The sequence below is a fragment of the Salmo salar genome, chromosome ssa15 (assembly GCF_905237065.1).
Source record: "Salmo salar chromosome ssa15, Ssal_v3.1, whole genome shotgun sequence".
Lineage (NCBI taxonomy): Eukaryota > Metazoa > Chordata > Actinopteri > Salmoniformes > Salmonidae > Salmo > Salmo salar.
Window position 1 is genome coordinate 79,460,877 of NC_059456.1, and position 21,469 is coordinate 79,482,345.

Consider the following 21,469-nt stretch of genomic DNA (forward strand, 5'->3'; position numbering starts at 1 on the left):
ACATGGGAGTAAGCAGCGCTCTGGTTCTATTTTTAAGAATTCGACTCGCGGCTCAAACCAAGAACACTAGATGGAGTGGCTTGCGCTCTGCTCGCACTGGTGTAGCAAGTAAAAAACCTACTGCTTTTGTAATACCCCGGTATGGCACATATCCTTTTACCTTTTTAGGAGAGAAGACCCCGAGAGTGCCGCCATCCTCACGGATAGCCACGCCCATCTCAGCCAGCAGGGCTTCCCTATAGGAGAGGAGAGAGTGATGTTAGAAACACATCTTTCCTATAGGAGAGGAGAGAGTGTTTAGCACATCTTTCCTAAGGAGAGGAGAGAGTGATGTTAGAAACACATCTTTCCTATAGGAGAGGAGAGAGTGGAGGGTGATGTTAGAAACACATCTTTCCTATAGGAGAGGAGAGAGTGGAGGGTGATGTTAGAAACACATCTTTCCTATAGGAGAGGAGAGAGTGGAGGGTGATGTTAGAAACACATCTTCCCTAGAGGAGAAGAGAGAGTGATGTTAGAAACACATCTTCCCTATAGGAGAGGAGAGAGTGGAGGGTGATGTTAGAAACACATCTTCCCTAGAGGAGAAGAGAGAGTGATGTTAGAAACACATCTTCCCTAGAGGAGAAGAGAGAGTGATGTTTGAAACACATCTTCCCTAGAGGAGAAGAGAGAGTGATGTTAGAAACACATCTTCCCTAGAGGAGAAGAGAGAGTGATGTTTGAAACACATCTTCCCTATAGGAGAGGAGAGAGTGATGTTAGAAACACATCTTCCCTAGAGGAGAAGAGAGAGTGGAGGGTGATGTTAGAAACACATCTTTCCTATAGGAGAGGAGAGAGTGAAGGGTGATGTTAGAAACACATCTTCCCTAGAGGAGAAGAGAGAGTGATGTTAGAAACACATCTTCCCTAGAGGAGAAGAGAGAGTGTAACACAGAGGGTGATGTTAGAAACACATCTTCCCTAGAGGAGAAGAGAGAGTGGAGGGTGATGTTAGAAACACATCTTCCCTAGAGGAGAAGAGAGAGTGATGTTAGAAACACATCTTCCCTAGAGGAGAAGAGAGAGTGATGTTAGAAACACATCTTCCCTAGAGGAGAAGAGAGAGTGATGTTTGAAACACATCTTCCCTAGAGGAGAAGAGAGAGTGGAGGGTGATGTTAGAAACACATCTTCCCTAGAGGAGAAGAGAGAGTGATGTTTGAAACACATCTTCCCTAGAGGAGAAGAGAGAGTGATGTTAGAAACACATCTTCCCTAGAGGAGAAGAGAGAGTGGAGGGTGATGTTAGAAACACATCTTCCCTAGAGGAGAAGAGAGAGTGGAGGGTGATGTTAGAAACACATCTTCCCTAGAGGAGAAGAGAGAGTGTTTCTCCTAGAGGAGAGAGTGATGTTTGAAACACATCTTCCCTAGAGGAGAAGAGAGAGTGATGTTTGAAACACATCTTCCCTATAGGAGAGGAGAGAGTGATGTTTGAAACACATCTTCCCTAGAGGAGAAGAGAGAGTGATGTTTGAAACACATCTTCCCCAGAGGAGAAGAGAGAGTGATGTTAGAAACACATCTTCCCTAGAGGAGAAGAGAGAGTGATGTTTGAAACACATCTTCCCTAGAGGAGAAGAGAGAGTGATGTTAGAAACACATCTTCCCTAGAGGAGAGGAGAGAGTGGAGGGTGATGTTAGAAACACATCTTCCCTAGAGGAGAAGAGAGAGTGATGTTAGAAACACATCTTCCCTAGAGGAGAAGAGAGAGTGATGTTTGAAACACATCTTCCCTAGAGGAGAGGAGAGAGTGATGTTTGAAACACATCTTCCCTAGAGGAGAGAGTGGAGGGTGATGTTAGAAACACATCTTCCCTAGAGGAGAAGAGAGAGTGATGTTAGAAACACATCTTCCCTAGAGGAGAGGAGAGAGTGAGGTGGTTAGAAACACATCTTTCCTAGAGGAGAAGAGAGAGTGATGTTAGAAACACATCTTCCCTAGAGGAGAGGAGAGAGTGATGTTAGAAACACATCTTCCCTAGAGGAGAAGAGAGAGTGATGTTAGAAACACATCTTCCCTAGAGGAGAAGAGAGAGTGATGTTAGAAACACATCTTCCCTAGAGGAGAAGAGAGAGTGATGTTTGAAACACATCTTCCCTAGAGGAGAAGAGAGAGTGATGTTTGAAACACATCTTCCCTAGAGGAGAAGAGAGAGTGATGTTAGAAACACATCTTTCCTATAGGAGAGGAGAGAGTGGAGGGTGATGTTTGAAACACATCTTCCCTAGAGGAGAAGAGAGAGTGATGTTTGAAACACATCTTCCCTAGAGGAGAAGAGAGAGTGATGTTTGAAACATGTCCATGTGTCCCTTATTACATTGGTGGTGGGGATGGTTACATTCTTTACAGTAGAATCTGAACTGAAAACGTCATCACCACCATGCAATAAATTGTCGCTAGGAATTTAAATTGGTGTTACTTTAAGAGATAGAATGCGGCACTTGCAGGAAGATGCATAATGATCCCACAATGCATAGAGAAATATAGGAATGTGTATTGGGTATGTCCTCAGTATAGGTCATTAAGTGTTGGGTGCTAGTGTTCATCTTTACCATGATACGCTTTGTGACAGCATTCCATCAACTCAAGTTGTTAATGAAATATAAACCAAACAATTGTCTCCTCCAGACATACATCAGTGGATGAACAAATGTATATATATTCTGTCTTGCTTCCTGTCCCTTAAACATGCTTCTCTATTTCCAGAAGAAAGGAAGAAAGAAGCACACTGAAAGGAGAGTGTGACAGATGGATAAGGTGAGAGGGAGACAGACACAAAAGGCACATTTCAGAAGGGTGGAGAATCGGGATACAGCCTTTCACTGGAAGTGTCCCATTTGAAAGGACGGACAAACAAAAAGGCATCATGGGGCTTTGACCCCGCACTGACCTCTCCATTCGTATTGCCTCGGTCTTCCGAAGCTTCTCCTCCCAGGTCTCGTTGAGCTCAGCAATGATTTTCTCAGATTCCTGAGGACAGATTGGGGAGTGTCAAGAAAAATAATACATTTAGCATTCTGTTATTATTCGGTTCACCTAATATGATAAAAATCACCTCTTTAGTAGGTTCTATATCCTGAAGACCTTAACTCAAAACAAAATCTTATGGTGAGAATATCAAGACTAAACTGGGGGTCCAGCCAAAACACCCATAACCTGGGAATGTCACGTGCTCCCTATCCTGCCATTGTGCTATTCTCTCCTTGTTCATCCCTACTAGCACCACTGGCTTGCTCACGACCATCTGGCTCTAAAAGCAGGAAGTATGGCCATTAGCCAATAAATTCAACTCCATCCTTTGTAAAGGGTTAACACCCCTACCATCTGTTGTTCTGGATACAGACACTGTCCCCTGGCTCAAAATAAAAAGTCAGTGCCTGCGTCCCAAATTGCACCCTATTCCCTGAGAGTGCACTAGTTTTGACCAAGGCCCATACGGCTCTGATAAAAGGGAGTGCACTAAAAGGAATAGGGTGCCATTTGGGACGCATATACGGCTCATGGATGGGCCACCGGAAGGAGATTCAGCAGATTATGAACATCTTTTACAAAATGTTTTGTTTGAGGGATGCACATGAAAAATCACCAAAATATATTCAGTTACACAACGCTGATGAATCTCCCAAAGACACATGTTCCATTATCCATTGAATGTCAGACTAGGAGCAGGCATATGATCCTGATAAGCAATTTATTTCACTGTGCTAATATGAGCACACAGTGTGCACTCAGGATATTTTCTGACGCTTTTTACACTTAATGGCCACGAAGACCAGATCTATTTTGGTCCTATTTCCTCCCCATCTGCGTCGGCGCCCGACGTCATTGGATGACAGACTGGCACCACGGTAGCCATGGAAACTGCAGCTCGTAATGGCTGTATGTTGCCATCCTATGTGCTCACTCGTCAGCAGCTAACGAGGGTGAGAGAGGGAACGCCAAGGGAAGATATAAAAGAACAGCTGAAAACTGATAGCTTGAGAGGAAGATATTAGTAAGGGGGCCGCTTTCCCAAAAGGGTCTTGACATCAAATGGACTGAAATCCATTGTTTAACAAAATTGCTGCACTTTTCCAAGCTGAGTTTTCACACTAATGTTATATCCCTCCATGCATGTTTCTTACATCTTCAGAGGGCTTCCATTTGAGAAAACAGACTAAGAACATGGGGGAATTCTGGACTTCCTATCTTTTCACTTAAAATCGGGAAAAGATAGGGACTATATTGGTTTAGTTCCACTGTTTATGTCCTTACATAGTTTAGGGGTCTCATCCATTTCAATGCCATTTAATTATGGAATTTAAATGTAAAAAATATAAAACGCAACTTGTAAAGTGTTGGTCCCATGTTTCAGAAACTGAAATAAAAGATCCCATACATATTCCAAAAAGCTTATTTCTCAAATTTTGTGCACAAATTTCTTTACAACACCTCTTTATGAGATAATCCATCTACCTGACAGGTGTGGCATATCAAGAAGCTGATTAAACAGCATGATCATTACACAGGTGGACCTTGTGCTGGGGACAACAAAAGGCCACTCTAAAATGTGACGTTTTGTCACACAACAATGCCACAAATGTCTCAAGTTTTAAGGGAGAGAGCCATTGGCATGTTGACTGCAGCAATGTCCACCAGAGTTGTTGCCGGAGAATTGAATTTTCTCTACCATAAGCCGCCTCCAACATCGTTTTAGAGAATTTGGCAGTACATCCAACCGGCCGCACAACTGCAGACGAGAGCCATTGAAGAGGTGGGACAACATTCCACAGGCCACAATCAACAGCCAGATCAACTCTATGCGAAGGAGATGTGTCGCGCCGCATGAGGAAAATGGTGGTAACACCAGATACTGACTGGTTTTCTGATCCACGCTCAAAGCTTTTTATTTAAAACGGTATCTATGACCAACAGATGCACATTTGTATTCCCAGTCATGTGAAATACATAGATTAGGACCGAATTCATTTATTTAAATTGACTAATTTCATTACATGAACTGTAACTCAGTAAAATCTTTTAAATTGTTGCATATTGCGTTTATATTTTTGTTCAGTGTAGCTAGTACTGGGGGGGGGGGAATACTGTACCTTGAGTCTCTCGATGGCCTCTTCCCCTCCCGGGGTGGACATGATGCGCTCCTGGATACTGGTGACCGACTGCGGGCCAACTAGGCTGCAGAGCGAGCCAGAGGACGGCGAGGCTGTCAGGGAGCCGATAGGGGCTGTGGAGAAATGGCCAGGGCGTTGGTTCTCTGAGGCTAGCAAGTATCTATGCTTATTGTTGTGTATGTCTTTCAGGTCTGAGTCAACAAGAGGAGAGAGAGGCAGGGATCCCGGGAAAGGGAGGAGGTTCACAAAAATGGCAGGAAAAGGAGAATATGGGGAAGAGAGAGAGAGGGAGAGAGAAGAGACAGGAGGAAAGACCAGTGTAAGACACACATTGCACATCAAAGGATAAAAGACAGAGAACCAGCACAATGGTCAGTTAAACAGAGCAGCAGTTTTCTCCCCAGGTGGTTAAAAAGTTAAAGGACGTTGTTTTTGTTGAAATCTGTAAACCATTCCATTCAACGTCTCGCAAAATGACAAATCGAATTGTTCATTATGTTTCATGGCCACAAAAAATATATATATATTTTGCATGACATTATTTTGTCCGAGAATTTTCAGGACTTATAATCTGAAAAGGACACACATTATTGTGGCCAATGAACAGATCCCTCCATTTTATCATTACAATTGGGAATTAAATTTGAATGGCAATACACTTTTCAAATGCACCTACCAACTTCAAATCAGTGACATAACTAAGTACGATATGTCATAATGGTAATGTATTTCACTTTGTTTCTTTAACTCCAAAATGTATACTGGTGTGAAAACTGCTAACATGTACAAACTGGAGGAGGGGGGTTAAAGGCAGCCAGAGGGCCAGGGAGGAGGAGGGGGGTTATAGGCAGCCAGAGAACCAGGGAGGAGGAGGGGGGTTATAGGCAGCCAGAGAACCAGGGAGGAGGAGGGGGGGTTAAAGGCAGCCAGAGAACCAGGGAGGAGGAGGGGGGTTAAAGGCAGCCAGAGAACCAGGGAGGAGGAGGGGGTTAAAGGCAGCCAGAGAACCAGGGAGGAGGAGGGGGTTATAGGCAGCCAGAGAACCAGGGAGGAGGAGGGGGGTTAAAGGCAGCCAGAGGGACCAGGGAGGAGGAGGGGGGTTATAGGCAGCCAGAGAACCAGGGAGGAGGATGGGGGTTATAGGCAGCCAGAGAGCCAGGGAGGATGAGGGGGGGTTAAAGGCAGCCAGAGAACCAGGGAGGAGGAGGGGGTTATAGGCAGCCAGAGAACCAGGGAGGAGGAGGGGGGTTATAGGCAGCCAGAGAACCAGGGAGGAGGAGGGGGGTTATAGGGAGCCAGAGAACCAGGGAGGAGGGGGGGGGGTTATAGGCAGCCAGAGAACCAGGGAGGAGGAGGGGGGTTATAGGCAGCCAGAGAACCAGGGAGGGGGGCGGGATGACTGTTTGGAAGTGATATAGATGGAGACACATGCTACCAAAGTTCAGACTGCAGTGAGAGTCACTTCAACTTACCCCACACACAAGAACAAGTGAAAACACACCCGCGCGCACACACACACACACACACACACACACACACACACACACACACGCACACGCCTGTCTAAATGTCAGCCAGCTCTTCTCTACAAAATGGCCTCAAGGGCGTTTCAGGTGACTGCCCTCTAAACCTCACAGGAAGACAGGGTCTCTTAGGACAGACTGAAACCTCCACGTATTGACTAAAAATGGAATTTGAATGATAGGAAATCTGGTGAAAATACTTGGTAAAAATGGCCACTGAACAGCAGCGGATTACCATCTATTTCGTTATGCTCCCATGCAGGCAATTTTTGCAATGTCATATAATGCAGATAGTATGGAGAGCATACACTTAAATTATTACCAGAGTGTATAATGGCAATGTGGAGCAGCCAAAGGACAGGAGAGGGAAAGGGTAAGGAGTTTGGGGAATACAGCTAAAATAAAGCATATGCTAGCTACAAGAGGACTGAATTCCGTCGAAACACAGCAAACGTCTAGATAACACACATCTAATCGGCTACATAGAAATGAGAGCATGCACCTTTCCTCCTGTAGCTCAAAGCTTCAATTTGAGAACTTAGTAGCATTCTAATGTCTTGAACATTGTCACCTGCAATGGATAATTAGTAAAACAACACACGCTTCAACAGCAAGAAAAAAAAGAAGAAAAAAAAAGGTTTCAAAGATGGGTTAAGGACCCAAATGGTAAGTAATGATGTGGGTGGGGGGAAGACAGACAAGTAATTAAGATGGCATTAGAAGTTAAAGCACGATATTGTCTATTGTCTTGGTTGGGATATACACCACATGACCAAAAGTATGTGGACACCTGCTCGTCAAACATCTCATTCCAAAATCATGGGTATTAATATGGAGTTGGTTCCCCTTTTGCTGCTATAACAGCCTCTTCTGGGAAGGCTTTCCACTAGATGTTGGAACATTGCTGCGGGGACTTGCTTCCATTCAGCCACAAGAGCATTAGTGACGTCAGGCACTGGCTCGCAGTCGGTGTTCCAATCAGGGGAGGATGGCTCATAATAATGGCTGGAATCTTTTTCTATTTTTTTACCTTTATTTAACTAGGCAAGTCAGTTTAGAACACATTTTTTATTTTCAATGATGGCCTAGGAACAGTGCCTTGCTCAGGGGCAGAACTGCCTTGTTCAGGGGCAGAACGACAGATTTTTACCTTGTCAGCTCGGGGATTCGATCTTGCAACCTTTTGGTTACTAGTCCAATGCTCTAACCACTAGGCTACCTGCCACCCATTGAATGAAGTCAATGGAATGGCATCAAACACGTCAAAGACATGGTTTCCATGCATTTGATACCATTCCATTGACTCCATTCCACCCATTATTATGAGCCGTCCTCCCCTTAGCAGCCTCCACTGGTTCCAATTCATCCTGAAGGTGTTCGATGGGGTTGAGGTCAGGGCTCTGTGCAGGCCAGTCAAGTTCTTCCACACCGATCTTGACAAACCCTTTCTGTATGGACCTCGCTTTGTGCACGGGGGCATTGTCATGCTGAAACTGGAAAGGGCCTTCCCCAAACTGTTGCCACAAAGTTGGAAGCAGAGAATCGTCGAGAATGTCATTGTTTGCTGTAGCGTTAAGATTTCCCTACACTGGAACTAAGGGGCCGAACCTGAACCATTAAAAACAGCCCCAGACAATTACTACTCCTCCACCAAACTTCACAGTTGGCACTATGCATTGGAGCTTTACACCACTCCAGCCGATGCTTGGCATTGCGCATGGTGATCTTATGACAATGCCATGTTGAAAGTCACTCAGATCTTCAGTACGGGCCATTTACTGCCAATGTCTGTAAGCGACGGGTGTGGCTGAAATATCCAAATCCACAAATTTGAAGGGGTGTCCACATACTTCTTTCTGTGTGTATTTGGATTTGAGCCAGCTAATAATTCTGCCTCACCCCCATCATTCAAAACAAATAGCAAGCGCAAAAGCATGCTAACCTAGTGGCATTCTAACCCTTCCCAAATAGCATGTAATCAAAACGCTTGCATGTCTGAGAATCCGTACATTTAGGCTGATCATCTTTTGCATTTACATGCAAAACCAGGAGGGTTGTTTTCAGGAAAAGGGTGGGTGCAACAGCAATGGTTAGCTATCAGTAGCAAATGGGGCGAGAGCGAGAGTGAACCCCACCACAAATATACACACATTTGCTTCCACTTCCAGGGCAATCATCACCCATAGGCTCAACTGAGGGGCAGCAGGAAGAAGATAAGGATCAGAGGTGAGACTAGTAGACGAAGTTAACTGGGAGGCAAAGATTAAAGACATTTCTGACTGGGCAGAAGGAAAGGGGAATGCTTGATGAGGATGAGATTACATGCCATTGAACATGCAGTAGACATTAAACAGTGGATTATTCATTAAGTCACACATTAATGAGATGACGTGTTATGTCTCTAATTCATCTAGTAACCACCCTCTATACATGTATGTGTAGCTATTGTAATATGAACATAAACCATTGCCATAAACTACCATCTAAGATGCATATATTGGGGATTTAGCGTCTACCAATCAACAGTCGTAATTTTTTTAAAGTTATTTTATTTCATCTTTATTTTAGAAGAAATTCTTATTTACAATTACGGCCTACACCGGCCAAACCCGGACGACGATGGGCCAAATGTGCGCCACCCTTTGGGACTCCCAATCACGCCCGGTTGTGATACAGCCTGGATTCGAACCAGAGTGTCTGTAGTGACGCCTCAAGCACTGAGATGCAGTGCCTTAGACCGCTGCGCCACTCGGGAGCCCAACATTAATGTTTTTGAATGTCTTAACTTCAAGAAATCAATATCTAACATATATCGTGTGCTTATTTATTGCAAAACAATAATCATGCCTCGTCATATTAGAGCTAAAACAATGACACGACAGGTACGATTTCAATGTCATGCTACATCTAGTTTGGCATGTAGAGAACAGGCAGTAGTGTACAGGTAACACAACGGATACAAAGATGATGAATTAGAGAAAGGAGATCAGAGTGAAGAAGAGAGAGAGGGGATATTGCCAGCTTGTGTTGGGCCACTGAGAACAAGACTACATCCCAATAGTCTCTCCTTCCTTCTAAAGTGTGTATTCGCTCACTACTCCCCACACATTTTAAAGCATTCAACTGGTCTACAAAGACTTTCCATATATAATTTCCTTTCAAATCCATGAAGGGAAGTGAACAAGTGCACACTTCGGGAGAAAAGAGAGATTTCGGGGAACCTAAGGCCGAAATGCTCGTCTGAAATGAAGACTTTGTGACGGAAGGTGGCATTGTGATGTGGCACACTCACTGTCCAGGATGTCTCCCAGGCCCTGGGCGCGGAGCAGGTCCTTCAGCCGCGTCACCTCGTCCTTCAGCTCGCGCACAAGCTTGTTGTTGGGGTCCTCGTTGATGACGGCATTGCACTTGATCTGCTTGGCCCGGTCAGCATAGCTAGCAAAGGAAGTGAGCAAAACACATTTACTACAAATAATATTGACGTAGAATTGGGCTTGTTCGTCACTGCAGCTGATGTTGAAGGCAACTGCCAACTGACTGACCCACAAATCCCTTGCCTCATAAATAACTACTCATTACTATGTAGATCAGTCAGAGACTATTTACCCACAATGCATTACAGATAGTCAACTTAATTGTCTCCTGAAAAATCTGACTTAAGACAATGATTATAATAACTACTAATGTATTTAGCCCCACCAAATCTCACTCTGCATTACAGTAACACAATGAAACAATACAGTAACATTTTACAGTAATATCGCATTTTGTGTTGTTTAAAAGAAGTGAGCCCTACCGTAGTGTGCTGAGGGTTTCATCATAGTTGATATCTGCAGGACTGAGGGCGGCTACCATGGCTGTTCTGGAGTTTCCACCTGAGTGAGTGAGAGAAAAAGAGATTGGAACAAATGAATTCCCTTGTTACAAATCACGAACAAAATAATTTACATGACAAGGTGCATACAAGGTCATTCCCGTGAAAACATCAAAAAAGCTTAACTCTACAGTGTTATTGTATGGATACTCATTGCTATACAGTTTTTTCTTAGACTGAGCTGATACATTGGAAATGCTCTCCCAATGACAGGTGAATGTGCATTTTGGATCTACACACACAAATATGCCCAATGAAACTTCTAATTGTCTACCTATGTTGAAATACAGTTTGCAGTCTAAAAAAAAAAAAGAGTAGTATTTCTTCATCATGTTATAGTATAACACAGGTTTTCATCTTGACTTTCATCTTGATATGCCATTCGCTTAATGGTTTACATACATTACGGTCACTAGATTCTGAATGTATTTCTCATATAATGCAGTTACATAGTTGGCATGATTTATCTATTCTTACCTAGGTTCTCCCTAAGCAGCCATGTCAAAACCGAGTCTCTGTAGGGGATAAAGTCAGTCTTCTTCTTCTTCTTGCTCTGTGTCAAACAAAACCAATGTTAGAGGGTGGTGAACAAACAGAAATGGATGGATGGATGTTAGTTTCCCAATGTAAGATGGAAAGAGTGATGGGAGGAGAGGCTGAAGGGAGAGTCTACTGTAAAATGGCAGCATCTTCACACTAAGTGCATTAGCGGTGGTGAAGATGGAAGAGGCCTGAATTCTGATGATTTTGTTCCAGTGCAAATGTGTCGGTTCCTCCAAAAAGTAAAATAAAATAGTATTCGTCAGATGCGCTGAATTCAATGGGTGTAGACTTTACTGTGAAATGCTTGCTTACGAGCTCTTCACAACAATATACAGAGCTAAAAATAGTAACACAAGAGGAATAAAATACACAAGAATGGAGCTTATATACAGGGAGTACCAGGACCAGACCACTGTGCAGGGGTACGAGGTAGATATGTACATGAAGGCTGGGTAAAGCGTCTAGGCATCAGGGTATACACCGAATGTACAAAACATTAAGAACACCTGCTCTTTCCATGACAGGCTGACCAGGTGAATCCAGGTGAAAGCTATGATCCCTTATTGATGTCACTTCAATCAGTGTAGATGAAGGTGAGGAAACAGAATAAAGAAGGATTTTTAAGCCTCGAGACAATTGAGACATGGATTGTGTATGTGTGCCATTCAGAGGGTGATTGGGCAAGACAAAATATTTAGGTGCCTTTGAACGGGGTATGGTAGTAGGTGCCAGGTACACCGGCTTGTGTCAAGAAATGTAACGCTGCTGGGTTTTTCACGCTCAACAGTTTTCCATGTGTATCAAGAATGGTCCATCACCCAAAAGACATCAAGTCAACTTGACAACTGTGGGAAGCATGTGTGTCAACATTGGCCAGCATTTCTGTGGAATTCTTTCGGCAGCTTGTAGAGTCCCATTCCCCGATGAATTGATTTAGAATTGAGGCGGTTCTGAGAGCGAAAGGGGGGTGCAACTCAATATTAGGAAGGTGTTCCTAATGTTTTGTACACTCAGTGTATAATTAGAGTAAAATGAAGAAAAGAGAAGCAGCAGCATATGATGAGTGTGAAAGTACATGTGTGCATATGTGTGTTTGTGTTGTGTCGGTATGCGTGTGTGGCGCGTGTATATGAAAGTGTGTGGGTTTTGTGTGAGTGTCAGTATAGTGTGTGTGAGTGTGTATTCATAGTCTTGCGAGTGGGCATAGAATCAGTGCAAGATGGGCTCCATGCAGATAGTCTGGGTCCATTGCAGATAAAATTAAGGTGATGAGTCAATGGAGAAAAATGGTCGGGTGACAAAATTACACCTTAGCACAGACAAAATATTGCCATAACCCGTCTCTTTTTGGATGGATCAGTGGTTTGAAATGACTCAACACACAGGGTTTACCTTGCTGGTAGTGTAATCCTGGGTATGCAAGTAACACCAGGGGAAGAGCAGAAGAGCAGACCAAGTTACAACATGCCTTCCTCGTGAGGAAGAGGATGACAGAGGGAGAGCGAGGGAGGGAGGGGGAGATAGAGGAAGGAGAGAGAGAGAGATAGACGGTACTCACCACCTCAGCCAGGGCAGAGATGACCTTCCCTAATGTGGTCAGAGATTTGTTGATGTTGGCTCCCTCCTAATAAAGACAAGCCACATAGCAAATATCAATTTAATTAGACCCTTAAAGAAATACATAGCTACTTGGTGTATTTGTGGTATGTTGCTGAAGAGTGGCCTACATCCATAATAACAATAATGTCATTTAGCAGATGCTTTCATCCAATGCGACTTAGAGTCACACATGCATACATGTTTTTATATGGGTGGCCCCAGCGGGGATCGAATTCACAAGTCTGATGTTGCAAGCGCCATTCTCTACCAACTGAGCTACAAGGGTCCTACCTTTAGCCTGGTGCCTTTGGCTCCAGTAGAGTCAGCTCGCTCACTGCCTGCCAAGTCCACCAGACTGATTTTGCTGACCTGGAACGGGTTAGATGGGAACAATTAGTTTAGGACTAACACTCACACACAAAATCCATCAATTGCCTCACATTATTATTTTCTTTAATTACATTCAAAATAAACCGTAAGAAAAATAATATCCTAATCATGGAAATTGCAGGTATAGCTAAATAGTTTACCCAATACAACTAGTTCATAACAAACTGCATACACTAATATAATATTAATAACCAAAACAGTTGCAATTCTAAACCAATTAATACCTAAACATATACTTTTGTCAAGTCAATGGAAGAGCGACTTCTACACAGAAGTCTGATAGTATCACACTACAATAGACATTGTGTGTATACTGACAGTGGCTCCTTTGTATGTCCATCATAATCACAGGAAATGTGGAGAGGTCAAATTGGGATCCCATTCCTCTCACCTTTTCTGTGGAGAGGTCTGTCTCACTGTCGTACTTCCTCTGCGTGAAGACGATGGTGAAGACGGCGTGGGACCTGCTGCTGGTCTCGTTCATGTTGGTGGCTGCCACCGTCCTGTAACACAGTTGACACATTAGTTGAATCACACCAAATGGAAAGATGTGAAACCCATCGTATTGCTATCTAAAAAGTATATTGAAATGGTTTGAATGTTGATGTAAGACTTATATGGGCACGTATTTCGTCCTGTATTGAGTGTTCAGAGTATTGTTATTCAAGGAAAGACTTTCGTACAATACATTCAGTACTTCTGCATTTCCCATAATTACAATAAAATATCCAAAACATCATTAATACAGTATTTAAGTAAATCCCTGGTTAAGACATTTTCAATACCATACCAAGCTTTAAAGCTGTTAACACACACACACGGCTTAGGCGGTATACCGTATATCGGGTATTTGGAAACGACCACGGGATGGTTTTTGAATACCGTCGAAACAATGACGTTTTTCAATATATGTTAATATTTGTAGCTACTTTTTAAGTAAATAACTGCAGTCAACTTATTAGGAGATAAAGCAGATTACGTTCTTCATGAAACTTACCGTAGTTCCCCAGAACAGTTGAGCCAGTTAAGCGTTTGTAAATAGCACAACCAGAGAAAGCAGGAGCAGGTGAGTCCAGCTGTGTATTGACGCGTTTTATATTGAAAGTCAGTGGTTTTTTTGCTTCAATAGAGTGATCAGAGGTGTACTAAAGTTTGCATTCACAGAAAACACATTTGTGCAACACATTCGGCAGAAAATACCTTAATTTTCATCAGATGACAACAGAAGTTGAACGCTATTGGTTGGCAGCTAAACAAATAAATGAGCGTATAATTAAAAAGCAAGGTCTTTTTTGCAAAAACAATGCATGGCCATCATATTCCAAAAGAGTATCATAGGAAATGTAGATGGCTACATTCTTTCTAATGTTTGGCTTAAAGTTAATCTTGCACTTTACCCGTGAAAAGTAGGCTAAACCGAAAAGTACCAGAAAAAGTAGCTACACAGTCAGAGCGCTGTCTGCTGATAGAATGCCCGTTCGTGAAATCCAATCTGAGTGGAGAAGTGCAACTGAAGCATAAAATTAGTCTAATGCCGAGCAGAATATAGTGCTAGCTTTCTGCCATGTTTGAGAAATCTGTACAGCTGCCACTGCAATCTTGATTTCCTTGTGTTTTTCTCCTCTTCATTCTCCTCTCCCCCTCTTCTCCAAGCAGAGCAGGCAGGCCCGTTGCACTAACGACTCCAGACTCCACACAGACACAGCTTGTACACATGCAGCTCCATAGCCAGTACTGTTCTTTCTTCAGACAAATAATGGGTCAAAACTTTGTTCATTTGCATAATGTCTCTCGTTCACATTCCCTTGTAAATGTCCAAACTCAAAACATATACGGTAGCTCCCACACACACGTTTAACTTTATGAGCTGGATTGCCCATCTTCGCAATTTATTTGTCTTTTGCGCTTGTTAGCAAATCTAGCTAGCAGCCTCCATTGAATTCACTATTACCTGTGCTAATTTTGCTAGCATTCTGATGATAGATGCCCAATGGGATTTTTAGCGTTTTTTTGGCGCCCCCTTGTGTACTAAGCCGGTAATACTGTAAATCACAGGATGAGAGAAGAACGGTATGATGATATGAAAATCTGGATACCACCCAACCCTAACAAACATGTGGGATATACACTAAGGAGATATGGGCTTTACAACCCACATTCCAGACATAAGCTCTCCGAGTCAACAGCAGAAGATTAAAGCAGGGTTCACTCTTCCACACGAGAACGCACACTCCCGTGACACACACGCATGCGCAGCAAGGTAGGCATGTGTACATGTACACACACACACACACAAACACACACAGTCCCAAAAGAAGAGATACCTGCCTGAGAGCTTGGGAACAGTGACCAAGCTACTGCTTTAACAACAATCCAATCAACCACATAGACTCAACAACTACTACTCAGCTTAAAACAGGATAAAATCTGGATAAACAACTCACTGAAAAGCATGACTTTTCAAGCAAATCCATTTAAGAACTGTTTCTTATTTGATTCTTAAATTATATGATCATTTGTGTGCATTTATGTCCAACCACCTCCGTCCCCACGCACTCCTCTGTGCATCCCAAATTACACCCTATTCAGGGCCTACTTTTGATCAGAGCCCTGGGTTCTGGTCAAAAGTAGTGCACTACATAGGGAATAGGGTGCCATTTGGGACAAAGCCCCTGGGTAGGTCTCGTCTTGACGCTGACCTGGCCTTGTTGCCGGCGTCCATGAGGTCGTTGATGTCGTTGTAGGAGGTGACGGCCAGCTTGGACAAGTCCTCCACGTAGGGCCCCAGCAGGGGGTGCTCTCGCACACGGAGGTTCCCTTTGTTCTTCGGGTTGAGCAAGTCCCGCACCCGCTCGCAGTAGATCTCCATGTAGCTGACCTAGAAGTGATTGCATTACAGTATGAGTATCTATTGGCCATGGCCGACTAAAGCTACAGTGAAGCCTTGACATCAGAAACATACAGCAATGCTACGGGATGAAGTTTCCACTACGTACAGATCCAGGATCAACTCCCCCTCCCCCAATCCTAATACTAAACTCACCCCAGATCAACGTCTATTGGCAACTTTACCATACACCTACATGACAGTCAAGAAGAGGGTTTTCAATCAGTAGTAATGCCATTTATAGTGTTGGAATGCTACTTTTTGTAATGCAGAAGTCACAGTATATGCTCAATATGGATCACTTGGTGTTCCATTTCAAAGACTTGAATTTGCTTAAGCATTGAGTACACGGAAGATTGAGCTAATATGCGCTGCTAGTAAAGCATTGCTAGGGAAACCACTATACTTTGAGGTTGCTCTGGATATAAGAACAAGGTAGTCACTGCAGGGCTACAATTTGGGAGGGTAGGCTTATATCAGAAAGAGGAGTGGGGAGGGGCTGAGGTAAGGGTGGAAGGAAAAAAAGAAAGAGTTTTCGGGGGGATTTAGCCCCTACTGCTGTCTGGGACTCACCTCCACTGAGAACGAGATCTCGTCTTTGTTGTTGTCATTGATTTTCTCAAATAGTTCTTCACAGAGCTAAGAGGCAGAGGAAGAAATGTGTTATTGCCATTTAGGAGCATTTAAAAGAGAGGAAGAGAGAGGAGATGCAGATCGATAGATAACACAAATAGTTTGAATGTTAGATGCCAAAACCAGGGGAGAAATATCTTAATGCAGTAAGTGCTGCCGGCAGAGAGGTGGAATGCATACAAGAGGTTGGCAATGAGAGAAACGGTTGCTTGTTTGTGAGCCAAAGCACTTCCAATCTCTTTGGGATGGGCGGAATTTAATACTCAGGTATCCAATCAATGTGAATGGTCAGCATGAAACTTCCAAATATGGTTGAAATAAAATGGGACAATACTATTGAGCCTTGCGCGTTCTCGTATAACTAAGGATATGAGCATAACTATGGACATGATCTAGGCCAGGTATTCCCAAACTGGGGTACGCAATGTTGTCGGGGGTGAGTCACCTTTTTATATCCTTCACATTTTCAAACAGTACATTTAATATTTTCAAACGGGGCTATACATTTGGGTGAGTTTAGTTTCCTCGCCTGAGTAGCCTCACTTCACTGCCAAAAATAAAATTAAACCATCTAGTGCTCAGCAAAATAACAACACAATGTCAAATACAGGTAGCCTAGTCAAATAATTAACATCCAATCACATTAACCGTTACTCTCTCGCGGGAAACCTTCACTCTTGCGCAGACATTTAGAACCGAAACATGACAATTTGAAAAATAAGCCACGGGTGTTTGAGTGAGAATAAAGACGACTTTCAAGTAGTAAGATATGTATAAAAGCAGCAGATACCATTAATAAGAAGGGGCTAGAAGTGTCTTACATGGTGAGCTACCGAGTGGCTAGGTCAGGCAAGCCCCATACTATTGTGGAGTACTTAATTCTTCCTGCTGCCGTGGATATGGCTGGGACAATGCTGGGGGAAAAGGCTCAAACTATACAGACAATGCCTTCATCAAACAACACTGTTTCACGACACATCAGTGACATGGCAGGAGATGTTTAGAAACAATTACTGCTTCGCATACAAGCCAGTGAATTCTATGCGTTACAGCTGGATGAGTCAACAGATGTGGTGGACCTGGCACAGCTCCTGGTATATGTCCGTTACGTTTATGGGGGGTCAATTAAGGAAGACATCCTTTTCAACAAGCCACTGAAAAGCAGGACAAGATGAGAGGATATTTTTGAAGTGTTTGGACAGCTTTATGACATCACATCTTGACCACCAAAGTCCATTTAATGGTATCTGTACTGATGGCGCAAATGCTATGACAGGGAGACATAGTGGAGTGGTAACGCGCGTGCCAGCAGTTGCTCCCGACGCCACTTGGGTACACTGCAGCATCTACCGAGAGGCTCTTGCTGCCAAGGGAATGCCTGACAGCTTGAAAAACTTTTGGACACTACAGTAAAGATGGTTAACTTTGTTAAAGCAAGGCCCCTGAACTCTCCTGTATTTTCTGCATTGTGCAATGATATGGGCAGCGACCATGTAACACGTTGCCCCGTGATAAAAGTGTTGACACTTCTTTTTTTTTTTTTAATTGAGAGACGAGCTTAAAGTTCTCTTTACTGACCATCATTTTCACTTGTCTGACCGCTTGCATTATGACGAGTTTCTCACACGACTGGCGATCTGGGTGATGTTTTTTCTCGCCTGAATGATCTGAATCTAGGATTACAGGGACTCTCCGCAACTATATTCAATGTGCGGGACAAAATTGGGGCTATGATTAAGAAGTTGGAGCTCTTTTCTGTCTGCGTTAACAAGGACAACACGCAGGTCTTTCCATCATTGTATGATTTTCTTTGTGTGCAAATTAACTCAAGCAGACGGACAATGTCAAATGTCATATAGCGAACCACCTGAGTGAGCTGGGTGCACAATTACGCAGGTACTTTCCAGAAACAGACGACACAAACAACTGTTTGTTATCCCTTTCATGCCCTGCCTCCAGTCCACTTACCGATATCTGATCAAGAGAGCCTCATCGAAATTGCAACAAGCAGTTCTGTGAAAATGTAATTTAAATCAGAAGCCACTGACAGATTTTTGGATTAGGCTGCGCTCAGAGTATCCTGCCTTGGCAAATTGCGCTGTTAAGACACTGATGCCCTTTGCAACCACATACCTATGTGAGAGTGGATTCTCGGCTCTCACTAGCATGAAAACTAAAATGGAAAATGATTTAAGACAGACTCTTTCCAATACAACCCAACATTGCAGAGTTATGTGCACCCTTTCAAGCACACCCTTCTCATTAACCTGTGGTGAGTTATTCAACATTTTTGATGAACAAATAAGATTTTATGTAAGAAAGCTAAATAAAGAAAAGGATTATTGATTATTATTATTTGTGCACTGGTCCTATAAGAGCTCTTTGTCACTTCCCACGAGCTGGGTTGTGACAAAAATACTCATTCTTATGTTTAATAAATGTATTGTATAGTGTGTGTGTGACAGGCTTACAATGATGGCAAAAAACAACATTTGAGAGTGCGCTGACCCTGGTGCTAGAGGGGGTACGCAGCTGGAAGTTGAATGTTTGAAGGGGTACGGGACTATAAAAAGTTTGGGAACCACTGATCTCCGCTGAAGAACACATAACAGAATAAATGTAATTTGTTTTAGACATTTCTTGAATCTGTTCTATGGCTCCCACAATGGTACTCTGTGATCACGGAGGCAACTGTGCTCAAGTGAAAATGTTATTGGAACATTGAACTTTGCACAGTTATTCAAGTGAGCTAAGGAGGATGGATTGAGGTGAGAGGAGCATACCAGGGGAATGATTCCCTCCTGTCCTTCCTCCTGCCTGCCCATCATGGTGTAGGACTTGCCAGCTCCGGTCTGGCCATAGGCAAAGATGCAGACGTTGTAGCCATCAAAGGCATGCTGCAGCATCTCCTTGCCAAGGTCATTGTACACAAGGCTCTGTGAGGCAAAGGTGGGGTCCTCTGGCTGTAAGAGAGAAAAATAAACATAATATATGTCCTTAAGCAGACACTTTCATCTAAAGGGACATATAGTCATGCATACACAAAAAAAAATTCATTTGGGTTGCCACAGCAGGAATAAAACCCACAACCCTTGGTGTTGCAAGTGCCATGCTCTACCAACTGAGGACCACACTTAAATGTATGTTTATGTCGAACTACAGTACAGTTCATGGTGTGTTTCAATTCAACAGTATGCCGTTCGGCTTAGGCAATGTTTCAATTTGGCAGCCATCTTGGAGGCCATTTAGGATAAAAGCAGCACAAAGGCAAGAGGAAAGCAAACTCACCGTAGTGTGGGACCAGTAGGAGTGGTCAAAGCTGAAGGACTTTGCTGGGTCCTTTGGGTTCTTGGGGTTGGATATAACTGTTGGGGAGGAGACAAACACATTACATCACAAGGCTGATAACATTTACTGTGTAAGAGTGTGATAAGTTTGACCACTTCCAATTTATTGTATTTTAACTTCAACTGCAAAGTATTGCAAAATATTGTATGCGCGATTGAGGGTTTGGGCTATTTCAACTATTTGGAGTTTACTGTATTTGTAAAATTAATGCATTTTTGTTGCCTTAGAATAAATACTGTCTACACTCAGAGATATACAAGCAGGAAATGTATATTATAAAGTATGTAATAGACACAAAATACTAGCATTTCTGTAATAAAATCTTTACCCCTTTACAAAATAACACCTTCAAATAATCCAAATGAGATATCTGCAAATATCAAATTAAAACATGGTAGATATCTACTGCAAGACATGTGCAACTATATTTGCCTATTTCCTTGTGGTTGAGAGATCATGCATCTGTAAAGTTCCTGTTAATGAATCAGTGCAGATACTAAAACATGTTTGCATACAGTGGGAATGGCAATACAGTAACATGCTCTGTCTCTACACATCACAGCAAAGCTAGCAATGTGTTTCGCTAATCCGTCACCTGACGTGTCAATGTATACGGTATGACAATGATGACAACATTTCTCCTCTGCCCACCCTAGCTGGCATGTCAAACACGCCTGCTAGGCTGCCTCACAAATTACATCCTATTCCCTACATAGTCCACTGCTTTTGACCAGGCACCATAGGTGTCTGGTGAAAAGTAGTGCACTATGTAGGGAATAGGGTGCCATTTGGGAAGCACTCCTAGTCCCACCAGTACCGATATCCAAGCATTCCACACCAACAGAAAGCTAAGCCCCTTGCGGAGGGGAGGGGAGTAGAGTAGAGTGGGGAGTCCCAGAGGAATATACTGTAGGGGATATTTGAAGATATTAGCGACCCGGTTGTTGCTTGAAGTCCCCTTGACAGATTGTGCGCAAGTTGGCCGGACTTCGTGCCAATCCAGGGGACTTAGCTGAGGCTAACCAGACAAACGCATACCTCCGTTGTCCAAGTGGTGGGTCAGGGAGGGGAGGGCAGGGCAGGGGAGAGGAGGGCAGGGCAAATGGAAAAATGGATACTGACTAATGTGACGAGTGTGCTCGGAGCCTAGCAACGAACCAAACAGAGTGGCAACAGCAACTGACGCCAGCAGCCCAGATGACTGGGGGAAAAACCCAGCTAACTATATTGAAGGATCACATCATTCCAAAGACAGTTTGTGATCCAAATAGCACCCTACTCCCTATATAGTGCACTACTTTTGACCAGAGCCCAGTCGTTGTTAGAATACAGTAATGAGGTCCAGTGTTAGGGCTATGGCATTCAAAGTCAATGGGCCAATTAAAGCTGGGTACTTCAGCCGAGGGTACTTAAGAGGCCTCTGCACACTGAGAAATCCCCTGTAGTATGTGTGTTCAGTGTGTGTGCTCAGTGTGTGTGTGTGTGTGTGGAGAAGATGGCGGTGCACTGAT

General features: G+C 43.4%; 1 protein-coding gene across 11 annotated transcripts in view; it reads right to left on the reverse strand.

The window, feature by feature from the left end:
- Positions 1–21,469, reverse strand: part of kif1b (kinesin family member 1B) — a 100,972-nt gene that overhangs the window by 52,150 nt on the left and 27,353 nt on the right. For 4 of the 11 annotated variants that reach the window (XM_045696146.1, XM_014145794.2, XM_045696145.1 and 1 more), the window contains exons 3-17: positions 19,899–19,975; positions 19,394–19,573; positions 16,551–16,616; positions 15,790–15,968; positions 13,482–13,593; positions 12,992–13,069; positions 12,660–12,725; positions 12,494–12,511; positions 11,036–11,111; positions 10,481–10,559; positions 9,977–10,119; positions 8,835–8,876; positions 5,141–5,352; positions 2,941–3,020; positions 161–236 (exon numbers count right to left, since the gene is read on the reverse strand). In XM_045696146.1, the coding sequence (XP_045552102.1) occupies positions 161–236; positions 2,941–3,020; positions 5,141–5,352; positions 8,835–8,876; positions 9,977–10,119; positions 10,481–10,559; positions 11,036–11,111; positions 12,494–12,511; positions 12,660–12,725; positions 12,992–13,069; positions 13,482–13,593; positions 15,790–15,968; positions 16,551–16,616; positions 19,394–19,573; positions 19,899–19,975 (1,484 nt within the window). The remainder of the gene's footprint in view (positions 1–160; positions 237–2,940; positions 3,021–5,140; positions 5,353–8,834; positions 8,877–9,976; positions 10,120–10,480; positions 10,560–11,035; positions 11,112–12,493; positions 12,512–12,659; positions 12,726–12,991; positions 13,070–13,481; positions 13,594–15,789; positions 15,969–16,550; positions 16,617–19,393; positions 19,574–19,898; positions 19,976–21,469) is intronic. The other 7 variants (XM_014145804.2, XM_014145801.2, XM_014145805.2 and 4 more) reach the window with 4 other exon arrangements.